At 44.2% G+C, this 12,107-nt stretch overlaps 1 protein-coding gene across 4 annotated transcripts in view; it reads right to left on the bottom strand.

Annotated features, from left to right (window-relative positions):
* The window catches only part of HTT (huntingtin), a 4,811,037-nt gene that overhangs the window by 1,093,393 nt on the left and 3,705,537 nt on the right, over window positions 1–12,107 (bottom strand). For all 4 annotated transcript variants that reach the window (XM_044062924.1, XM_044062926.1, XM_044062925.1 and 1 more), the window contains one exon: window positions 5,544–5,686. In XM_044062924.1, coding sequence (XP_043918859.1) covers window positions 5,544–5,686 — 143 coding nt within the window. The remainder of the gene's footprint in view (window positions 1–5,543; window positions 5,687–12,107) is intronic.

Here is a 12,107-nt window from a genome sequence, read left to right as displayed (position 1 = left end):
CCCATGCCGCTAGGTGCTCTGAGAAGCGCCCCCCGACTGCCTCCAGAGTGGAGCAGTCGGGCAACCCTTCAGGGCTGGTGCGTGGGCCATTCTGAGAAAGGTTCTCTGGACCCAAAGTTTCTCGGAGCCCCTCTGCCCCTGAGGCAGCGTCCTCCCTGTCCTCCTCTGCCACAGAAGGACTGGTTGTCTGGAGTGGGTTGGGAATGTTGCGATTTCCGGAACCACATCTTCTTCTGACCCTTTTGGTTCTTCGAAAAGGACCGCTGGGGTGCAGAGAAGCGGACTCCGATGGCAGACAACGTCTTCCCATCCTTCTCGCTCTGGACAAGTGTCTCGCGAACCGTTTTGCCAAACAGGGCAGAACCATCGAAAGGGGCGTTCACAAAAGACGCTTTAAAGGGCTCCGCAAAGTCACAATGACAGAGCCAGGCCTGACGTCTCATGACTAGGCCCGCTCCGCTAGCCCTAGCGGCTCCCTCGGTGGTGTGAGACAATAGCCGCATAGAGGTATTTGAAATGGATCTCAGAGTGGCCATTCGGGTGGAGTACAATTGTTTGTCCTCCGCCGACATGGACTCAGGGGGGGAGGCAGCGTATTCTTTGATAAGATCCCGCTGCATCCTGATGACATGTGCCATATAGTTCAGAGACCTTACCGAGAAGGTCACTGAACTAAAAACTCGCTTCCCTAAGCGGTCCATCGAGCGGGACTCCTTGCTCGGTGGATGGACTGAGGGGCTCTCCTGAGCTAGTTCCCTCTTCGTGGCTGCCGCCGTCAACATGGCATCTATGGGGGGGACCCTTGCTCCAGTGCGACCGGTCTGAGGGGGGGCTTAGTATCCTGTCTGGGCATTTGGGTATTGGCTCCGCGGTGTCCGGATCCTTCCACACCCTGGTGGTAATAAGGTCCACCAAGGGGTCGGCCGGAGGGGACACCCAAGTGGTAGATGGGCCTGCTTCGAATGCCTCCAGAAACACGGACTCGTCGGAGGAAGATTTGGGGGCAGACCACCCACCTCTGATCCTCAGCAACTCCATGATGTCTCCAAAGGAGACATCCTCAGGGGGTGATCTTGGGGAGCCTTCCCCTTCATCCAAGTCCGTATCCTCAGTTAAGGACTCAGGGGAGTCCACGTGCCTCCTCTTGCACTTATGCTTGCGGGGCACTTCCTCGAGGGGGCTGTCCGAGTAGGCCTCGCCAGCAACATCCTGTTCCAATGGAACTACCTGGGACATTGAAGCAGGCTGTCCCTTTGGCCGGGTGATGGAAGCCTGGCCCAGCAGAGAGGGAGTGCAGGGTGGAGCCGAGACAAGGGCCGGGGGTCCGGATGCACTCAACAGAGCCCTCTCCACTACATCGAAGGCTGAGGGGGAACCACTCTCTCTGGGCTCCAAGAGTCGGCTCCCACTCGGATCCAATGAAGGGATCGGAACCGGCACCGAGACCATCGGATCCGAAGGACCAGTGCGCTCTGACCTGGACGGAGCCGAAGGCACACAGAATCCCTCGGATTCGAAGCTCGGGCCACGGCTCCGAGAGGTTGGATCCAACAGGCTCGAGGGCAAGGTCGGATCCGAAGTACCAAGTACTGTCGGTGCCGACCCACCCCCGCGCCAACGCTGCTCGGCTCCGAACCCGGGTAGCGGGTCGGAGAAGGAGCAATTGGATGGAAAAAAGGTGTTGAGCTCCCCCCCAAAGGGGGGGGGGAGGCAAGAGCACTCCCATCTGCAGCTGGGCCTGGATGAATCTTCGCATCATCCGGTCCAAGTCTGCATCAGACATGCTGAACATAGATCTCGAAGAGGCCACCGAGGCAGGCCTGGAATGCCCCCTCGATGACCTCGATGGAGATCGGGCCTCCTCCTCGGGCCCTGGGGAGAAACAAGGGGATCGGAGCCGAGGAGACCTAGAAGCAGTGGAGGGAGAAGCCCGCTTAGCTGGCGGGGCCGATGCGGAGGCCTCGGCCGCCGCTTGTGGTGCTTCTCCCTCTATTTCTCCCTCCTAGCCTCCCTGTCCTCCGGCGCTTCAGTGGGAGTTTGAGTCCCGGCCGAAGGAAGGGGGGCAGGAGTGGCAGCAACCACAGCCTGTGGTAGTGCCACGGGAGCAGCGGAGGTCGAAGCCGAGTCCGGGGGTAAAAGTCCCGCCAAGACCAGCTTCGACCTCCGCTCTTTCAGTGCCCTGGGGTTGAACGCTGCACAAATGGTACAGCCTGAGGTGAGGTGTTCAACCCCAAGGCACTGACTTACGAGTGTGGCCATCAGCCGGGGAGAGCTTATGGCCACACTCAGTACATTTAGAAAAAATGGCTTTTGGGGCCTCAGCCATACTTAAAAAAAAAGGTAGTGCTACACAAACACACAGGCCCCAAAAACACAACACACATACACACTCACTAACGACCAGCGAAGGGAGGGAAAAAACTAATTAAAAGAAATACATTTTTACACTACAGGGTACCTAACACTTACGCACTTTATATTTTTTTAAAAAGGAAGAGAGTTTGACAGAAAAACACACTTAACTGATGATTTACTTGTGGAGCTCAATGGAATCCAGCTATACACAAGCGCGGCAAACTAGATCTGAGGTCATGGAGGGTTGGCAGGGGATTATGGATGAGGGGAGGAGCTAGGAGCTCGGATCCATTAGCTTGAAACAAGTTGCCGGCTTGGATCCGATATCGTATCCAAGACCCACAGGTTGCTGACAAATGAAGTCCCTACTTCAGATCCTACATTAAGCATAGCAATTCTCAGTTCATGTTTGGCAGGCTGGATGGTTTTATGTCCAGCTTTCGCTCAACACAGCTATCCCAGGTAACCCAGACTGGGCAACTAGCCACCGGCCAGCACATAGCTTACTGGCCTAGGGCTGCTGGGCATTATGATGGGCACACACACTGGTCAACAGGGGCGCATATACCCTTCCCACCGTTAGCAAGGGTCCCTGGCATAGGTCAGAGTAGGCCGGGTCCTCAACCCACTTATCAGCGGTAACTACTCTTGCACATTTTGGTGATTGGCATCAAGAAATCATGACATTAGCAACAATGCTCTGAACTGTCAAAATTGATCCCAGAAGCAGAACACGCCAACCTCTTTGATAACCAACACTGACAAATTAACCACAAGCACTGGTCCTGACACCAAAAATTGTGACCCCATGGTCAGGACTGAAACTGAAGACAACACTTTTTCAGATATTGACACAGGAATCACATGGTTAGGTGTTGTCTCTTCAGTACTTTAGCCAAAAACATATGCCAGTGATGAAATCTGAAGACCTCTATCAGCTATAAAACCAGAGGTAGAAGGTGCAGTCATTTCTGATGTGCTCTGATAAACACTACCACAAATTTAGAATACTGTACCTCTGGGGATGGTAGAGAATAAAACTTTGCCTGGTCTGCAAGACTTTTTTACTGGCTAATAAAGTTAGAGTAAGTGATTTAGCCAGCTTAGTAAGAAGCCTACAGGTTACTAATTTAAAGAAAATTGCAGAAGCCATGTCATCAATTTTTTTATTTGTTTTATTCTGGTACTACGACTTGTAGAAGAGACCTGGGCTTCTCAGTCCCACGCTTTTGCTTTGAAGCTTTGCATCAGTCAGATGCAAAAAAATAACCACAGGCTCTTACCAGGTCAAAGTCTTGGGTCCCAAAATTTTCCCCAGCCAAAGACATCATCCCTGGTTGAGTGCAATTTCTCCTCAATAACGTAATTAACATAGTTTTATGCTCCCAAAGAGCATTTGCAATAAACAACATTATGTTATGCTTTTCTTAACAACAGACACATTTAGCATGCCTTTATACTTTGAAGAAAGTCTATTCCCAGAGTTGCACTTCTTGAATAAATATGAATCAACAGTAAGAACTATAAGCAAAACTGCAGTGAGAAGTGCAACAACCAAAGAATCATAAGGACTGGAGTCCAAAATAATAGCAATAACACCCAAAACAGCAAACATTCCCTCTTTTTCTCAATTAGTAGAGCAGTGAAATACAAGAAATGCTAAAAACACTAGAAAAGGGAGGGAAGAGAAGTCTAGAGCCATTGTAATTCAGAAGTACTTTGTTTGATTTGAAAACAACATCAGAAGTAAGGGTGGGACTTCTAATGGGGGAAAAAGTAACATCAGATTTGAAACCGAAAAAAAAAACACTACAAAATAATTTCTTACCCTTGAGCCATTTATCCCACACAAAAAGCTCCTAAATATGGCACATGGAATCTTAAGACGAACATCACAAGGTACAGCATTACAGATAGAGAGGAGGGGTTTAGTATCCTGGAACATTTTAGTTGCCATGCTGCCTAACACTCTATATAGCAACAGTCCTACAACTAATGAGGGTGGACATCTTCATACCAGATCTAAAACTAAAACAGTTATCTCATCATCACAGGGAAAGGAACATAGGAACACATTTTTTGAAAGAAACTGATAAACATTTAGTCATCATGGTGGTGTAAAATGATAAAGACCTGACTATACTCCAGGGTACTTGAGTCTGATTAATGGTTCATGTGCTTGTAGGAGCTGGCTTGGGAGTTTAGGAGTGATTGGTTCACTAATCCTAGCAGGAAGTAAATGAGTCTGTTTTGCCACACTGCTGGGACAAAGTAGACATGTTAGGTGTTCACTCAGTGCAGTTCTAAGGCACAAATGCTTGCAGAATCATGGTGGATTCACACAAAGTAGAGAAGGGGAATATAGCACATCAAGGCATGCTTCCTCCCATGAGGCAATAACGGCAGGCTTGAAGGAGTCGTCAAGGTGAGGGATTGCCTTCACTAGATGAAGGTAAGCTAACCCCTAAACCAGCAAGCTGGTCCATTTCCTAGACCCAACTCTTACTGGGTAACTGAGAGATGATTAAGGGTAAGGGGTCTGGGCAGGAATGAATGGGTTATAGGTCTCTTGCCTAATCCAAGAACACCCATTCTACTGGAATAAATGGGCCAGATGGGTGAAGGTAGACGAGCCATCGGGCAAATTCCTAAAGGGAGCACACACAAAAAAGACTTTCTAACAAACAATGTCAGCAGCACAACAGGTAGTACACTTGCCTTTGCTGTAGAAGAATGTGGTGTCTATTCCCATACCACATAGATTACTGACACTACAGTGCAGAGTAAGGGGGGGGGTGCTGCACTACTGAGTGTGCCATCTTTCATGTGAGACATTAAACTGAATCTACTTGAGCTGGTGACAGCTCAGGTGGATGTAAAAGTTCCTACAGCACCTAATGAAAAGAATAAGGGAAGTTCCCTGATGTCCTGACCAAATTTTCCCTAGTAGTATGAATACCGCCTTGGGTCTCCCCTGAAGAGAGGCTACTAGCCTAATGGGACTAACACGGTCAGCAAAAGATAAATAATAAAACAGATCCTATATTAACTTATCCTACATTACTGGGGAACACACAGAAGAATGTGGTCTGAATACATTTTTTTAAAAGAAAACAGTTAAAATTTTAACAAAAATAATTAAAATATGCAGCCACTTACACAACTTGACAATGGTTAAATAATCATACCTCCAGTGACCCCACTATGAAACTGGTGATATCTTCCTCTTTTCCATCTGGGAAACTAAGTGATGCTGACAGTTTAAAGGAAATCAGGTATTGGCCCATTGCACAACACAAAGCAATTACATTTTGGAAGTACCGTACATCCCCTGGAAAAAAAAATGAGTTTACTTCAGTTAACACAAATTCAGCAGTGATGTACAAGAAAACTATTTAAAACTTTAATCAATGGAATATTCATCTTCAAGGCACATCATTTTTTGTAGACTAGAGATACTGTAAAGAAACCAAGTACTTCTGAATTACAAAGAAATCACGTCAACACATTCCTAAATATTCCCAGTACTTCATTCACTGTTTCAATGATTTTTTTTTAAATCAGGTAATTTTAATTTCCCACCATCTTTTAATAAACATGTTAAGATCACAGAATTAGTTACTTCTTTATATTCTAACAAATTGCAGCACCCCCCTCCAAAAAAAATATAATGGAATTCACTAACTGTATATTAAAATAATTCAGTAATAAAAAAACCTGGAATAACTTAAGCTTCAAAATACCTTTCACAACAGCAAAGACGGCCTTAGACATACAGGCAGCAGCACAGATAAACTTGTTACTAATACCGTTAAGTGTCTAGTACCAAATTCATACTAACATCAGTACATCACACAAAAAGTGGTACCGGAACATCTCGCAATCTTTGTCTTTGTTTTTAGTTAATTAAACACATGGATAACATTTTTAGTAAAGACAAAAACAGTGCAAAAATGACATTCAGCAGCACAAAAGTAAATGTGTTTTAATGCATGCACTACAGGGTGGCCTCCCCTCTAAAAATGCAGAAAGCAATCCACACTTTTCCCAGCAAGACTAAAGATTTCTGAGGTTAATCTATAATTCATTACATCAAAAACTGGAGCATCTAACAGACCAGCATTCCCCCATTCATTTTCACTAATGATGTCTTAAAATATACTTTGTTTATGGAAAAAATGGATTGGTTTAAAGTCAGAAGTTTATTAGACATTTCAATCCACATTTTAAATTATATACAACACTTCCAACACATACAGCAAATTCTTAAAATTTACGGAACTGTGATAAGGACCTTAACTCAAACACCAATATGAAACTATCAAAATATAAATATTAATAGCATAAAACATTAATTCCATTTGGGCTGTAATTGCAGTCAATTTTAAAATACTACTATTTACTACTACAACTGGTATTTACAACTGACACCTGCAAAAGCATAAAAACAAGAATTTTGGAACTACATCAATTGACTAAAATAGCATATTTTATTCTCAACCATAATAAAATTCCACAAGTTCTCAAAACTATGATGCTGGACCACAATAAGGCATAACATGGTGTGCTAAAGGTCATAACCTTGAAAAATGTGCCTACTGGTTGACAGTTGATGTTCAGGCACTCATAAGAAAAAAATTAAGTAAGCTATCAGAAAACTGATGGATGGATGAAAGGAGGGATGGATTCAGTTTGGTTTTAAAATAAGGTGCATGGTATCCAAGGGGGCATAAATAGTTAATACTTATACAGGTTATGTTGAATTCTGGATACATTTTCATTAATGGCGGAATCTGTTAAGTACAATGAAGTAGTAAGTTTTTATTTACTTGAGTATGTCTGTTAAATATTTCTAAAGGTGAGAAAACATGGGCAGTTGAGTGAAACTTTATTTCACAGAAATGTGCCTGTAATTGAAAGTTTCAATACAAATCCGATAACTATTTTTGATCAAGCACCAATTAAAAACTAAGACAAAAATTCAGGATAATTAAAGGACAACAGGATTACATTAAGGGCTCAACTTTTCTATCCTTTTTCTCCCTATTTATTGTCCCTGCTATGAATAAACAAAAATGCAGCATTTAAAACATTTTAAATCAATTGTTTCTCTCCACTAGAACAGTACCTTACTGAACTGTGGTGGTTTCACTTTCAAAAAACTTTTATCCCGCCCTGGAAAAGTCTCCAATTCATTGATGTCATCAAGGCCTGTGAATACAGGTAGCTTTCTGGCCAATTCCCTCCCCAAACTGACATCACCATGACCATCCTAAACACTCACCCATGCTGTGATGTAACAGTTCCTTGGTCCTTCTCCTACCCATACAGAAAGTAAAGGCTAGAACAAGGAAAACAGTACATGAGTCAAGTCTCCTGGTGTGAGCTGTCAATCACAGCAAGTAGCAGCTCAAATTACCCTTAGCACTTTGACAGCTACGGAAGTTAGGTGTGAAGGGGGATGGGAGATGAGTCAAAGTAGTACAATTCAGGCTTCACACAAAAAACTGCAGCTTAGCCATTCTAAAAAGAAGCAGCAGTAAAAAGCACTTTGAAAGTCTGTTCTGTGGCATTTGCATTGTTTGCGTTTTAAATGGTCACTGAATGGCATGAAATGTTACTTAAAACTAGCTGACTGAAAGACAACAGTGTATGCAGGGTCTATATTAGATCAGTGAACGCTGATCTAATATAGACCCTGTATGCATGTAAAATCAATGCAGTGACAGGAGCTTTAGGAAGAAAGAGGCCTGCATGTCCTAACTTTTTACAGATGAGCACTACATTGTGGGATACCTAGAGGCAGACTAAACAATCAGAATTATTTCAAGATGCCAGACCCCATGTGGTCAGATTCAGAAATTACATATAAAAATATCTAAAAACCTGTAAATAGTCCCAAAGTGGCGTTAAAATGTAGGAAACACCAAACCATGACGAAATAAAAAAGAAGTTATGTACTCACCATAACGTTCCATGTTGGTAGTCCATCTCACCCTTCATTTTTACATATGGGTTCGGAGCTGATCCTCAGCTTAGACTCGGCCAATTTACTAGCTCGAAGACTTCTGGTTGGCTCGTGGCTAAGCAGGTATCCCATAGTGCACCAGTACAAACCCCAGATCCTGTTTGCTGCTCACTAGAAGAAAAAACCCATAACAGACAAACCAATACTAAAGGGCCTCCAACCAAAGATAAACAAATTATTATTATTGTCATCTCCAGATCTTCCAGGATGGTGGCAGTAGGGTGGGTTGGTAAAAATGAAGGGTGAGATGGACTACCAACATGGAACGTTATGGTGAGTACATAACATCTTTATGTTGTGTAGTCCAATCTCACCTTCATTTTTACATATGGGACAGCATCCCTAATGCCTTATTCTTGGGTGGCTCACTGGAAAATACTCCTAAGCACTGTGGAGCCAAAGGATGCTCTACCCCTGGAAGCTAAATCCAATTTGTAATGTGTAGTAAAAGTGTGATGGTTAGCCCAAGTAGCTGCTGCACAAATATTATCAAGTGGGGCCCTGGCTTGAAAGGCTGCAGAGGTAGACAGCGACCTGGTAGAATAAGCCTTGATCCTGCAGGGTAAAGGTCTGCCCTCCAAACTGCAGATAAAGGCTATGCAACTGGAAATCCAGTTAGTGTCACTTTAGAAACTGGTAAGCCCAATCTGAAGTCAGAAAAGGAAATGAATAGTTGATCTAATTTCCTAAATTCCTTGGTCCGCTGTAAATAAAAACGTAGTTGTCTATGAACGTCCAGCTGATGAAAACGGTATTCAGCTGCATTACAGTGATTAGGGAAGAAAACTGGGAGTTCTATGGACTGATTTAAGGTAGCAGGGGAACAAACTTTGGGGACAAAGGAGGGATTAGTATGCAGTGACACCCTGTCCTTGTAAAGATCAAATAAGGTGGCTTAACAGACGAGGCTTGTAGCTCCAATACCTGTCTAGCTGACGTAATAGCTACCAAAAACAAAGTCTTCCAAGACAAAAAATTTTAATGAAGATGAGTGTGAAGGTTCAAACGGGGGAGAAGTCAGTTTGGACAACACAAAATTTAAATCCTAAGAAGCCACAGGTTCTTGCAGTGGTGGACTCAAAAGAGTGATTCCTTTTCAAAAGGTCCTGCATAGCTTATGAGACATTAAATTGTTATCTGGAAACCCTAAGTGAAAATGAGAAATCGCCGCCAATTGGACTCTGATAGTGGCGGCGGCAGCTCCTTGTTGAAAAAGCTCAGAGAGAAGTTCCAAAATCACAGGGATAGAAGCAATGTAGGTATCTACATTCATTTTCTGTGCCCAAACAGAAAATCTTTTCCATTTATTGCCATAGAGCTTCCTAGTTGAAAGTTTATGGGAGGACAAAAGAATATGTGATACTGAGGATGATACATCATGAAGCCTGACTAGGGATGGAACTGGAGCAGCCACGCTGTCAACCTGAGGGTGTGGACTGAGGGATGTAGCGAACCTGACATGTGAGTCAACAGATCTGGAGCTGGGTCCAGGATCCAAGAATCGCCCAGGAGAAGAGGCTCAAGAAAAGGGAACCAGACCTGACGAGGCCAGTAAGGAGCAATGAGGATCAACTTGCTTCCCAGCCGACTGGCTTTCTGAATCACTTTGGAAATGGAGGAAAAGCATACAAAAGTCCCATGGGCCAATCGTGAGCCAGAGCGTCTCTGGGGGTCTCCCCCAGAGGGGGAATGAGCGAAAAATAGCTGCTGCATTTGGTATTGACTGGGCTGGCAAAGAGGTTGCAGCAAGGCTGTCCCCATTTGCAGAAAATCTGTTCCTCTGTTTCCTGTTTCAGAGACCACTCATGAGGCAGTAGGATCGCCCGGCTGAGCTTGTCGGCTATCACACTGGTCGTCCCTGGAATGTGTGTTGCAACCAGAAAGCGATGGGAAGAAATCCCCCATTTCCAAACTCGCATGGCTTCTCGACACAGTGGATACGATCTGGTACTGCCCTGTTTGTTGATATACCAAACTACAGACATGCTGTCTGAGTGTATCGCAATAGGCCCGAGAGGAAGAAGGTCTTGAAGTGCTTGCAATGCCAGGAGCACTGCCCTCATCTCCAGAACATTTGATATGCATGCGAGCCTCACGTTCTTGCCATGTGCCTTGGACAGTCCTGCCGAGATAATGCCTCCCCCACCCGATCTGGGAGGCATCCGTGGTCACAGTGGCAACGGGTTGGGCAGGAACAAAGGAAGCGCCCATGATCAACTGGTTGGGAGCTATCCACCAAAGAAGGTCCTTCTTGCATGATTCCATCAGCAGGATAGGAAGACTCAGTGGGAGATACTGGAAGGACCATTGGGAAGACAGAAGCCACTGGAGAATTCTCATGTGCAACCTGGCTAATGGTACTAATAGAATGGTGGAAGCCATAGTCCCGAGGAGCTGAAGAGCCCACTTCGCTTTGACCTTCCGCAATGGAAGAAGACGTTGAATTTGAAAGATTAAGTTTTGCGCCCTGTCGGCGGGGAGACGAGCTGTCATGTTCACTGTGTCTACCTCTGTGCCTATAGAAATCACAGATTGAGAGGACAATAATGCAGATTTTTCCCAGTTTATAGAGATCCCTAACTGAGCACAAAGCTGAATAGTGGCGTCTCTGTTTTGGAGGAGTAGATGCTTGATTGGGGGGGTGGTCAGGAGCCAGTCGTCCAAATACGGAAACACCTGGAATCCTTGACGTCTCAGGTGAGCTGTCACTACTGCCATGCATTTGGTGAACACCCTGGGGGCCGTGGTGAGACCAAAGGGCAGAGCAAGAAACTGATAATGACTGGCTCCCAGCTGGAAACGTAGATGGCTCCTGGGCGCCTTGTCCATTTTTATATGGTAGTAGGCATCTTGGAGATCTAGAGAGCACATCCAATAGTCTTTCCCTAACAACAGGAGTATCGACTGCAGAGTTACCATCCAAAACTTGTCCTTCTTTACGGATTTGTTTAATCTGCTGAGGTCCAATATTGGCCTCCAATCTCCGGTTCGTTTTGGTACTAAAAGGAACCTGGAGTAAGTTGCGGATCCTATCTGGTCTGCTGGGACAGACTGGATGACTCTTTTTAAAAGCAACTTGTTGATCTCTACAGTTGCCTGATCCCTGTGATTGGGTGGTACATCTGGGATCTTCTTGGGAACAAATGGTGGAAGGGAAAGGGAATGATATAGCCTCTGGTAACAACTCTTTGTACCCACTTGTCTTGAGTGATATTTATACTACCAAAGGAAGAAACACCACAGTGTATCCAACTGCCCAAATGAATCCTGCAGGCACGATGAAATAACGTACTGTTTATTACAAAAAACAAAAAAATCACATAAAGCGCTTTTCGTCAGGCCACATACCCAACTTCTTCAGATAATTATACAACATAGGACATAAACTATATAGGAAGTGAAAAGGAAGTGAAAAGTAAGCTGGTTCCTGAATCAGCAGGAATCAGTTGCTCTTAAAGTGGCAACCACCTTCATTCAGTACCTAAAATATATAGCTTAAACAGCTCTCATCTATGCATTGTTTTAAACAATATTTTAAAATAATTAACAGTGTAAAAAAATCTAAAACCAATAATTATCTATTATGAAATATTAATGCAGTTAAAGTTAAAAATATATGTATGTATTTATATTTTTATTTTTATGCTCTAGTATAATAAACCTTAAAAGCATGTGGATAAAAACATGTAAATAAAAAACAGCAAAACCTGACTTAAGAAGCTGA

The sequence above is a fragment of the Protopterus annectens genome, chromosome 2.part1 (genome assembly GCF_019279795.1).
Source record: "Protopterus annectens isolate FY-2018-M chromosome 2.part1, PAN1.0, whole genome shotgun sequence".
NCBI lineage: Eukaryota > Metazoa > Chordata > Ceratodontiformes > Protopteridae > Protopterus > Protopterus annectens.
This window is presented reverse-complemented; position numbering and strand designations above follow the sequence as displayed.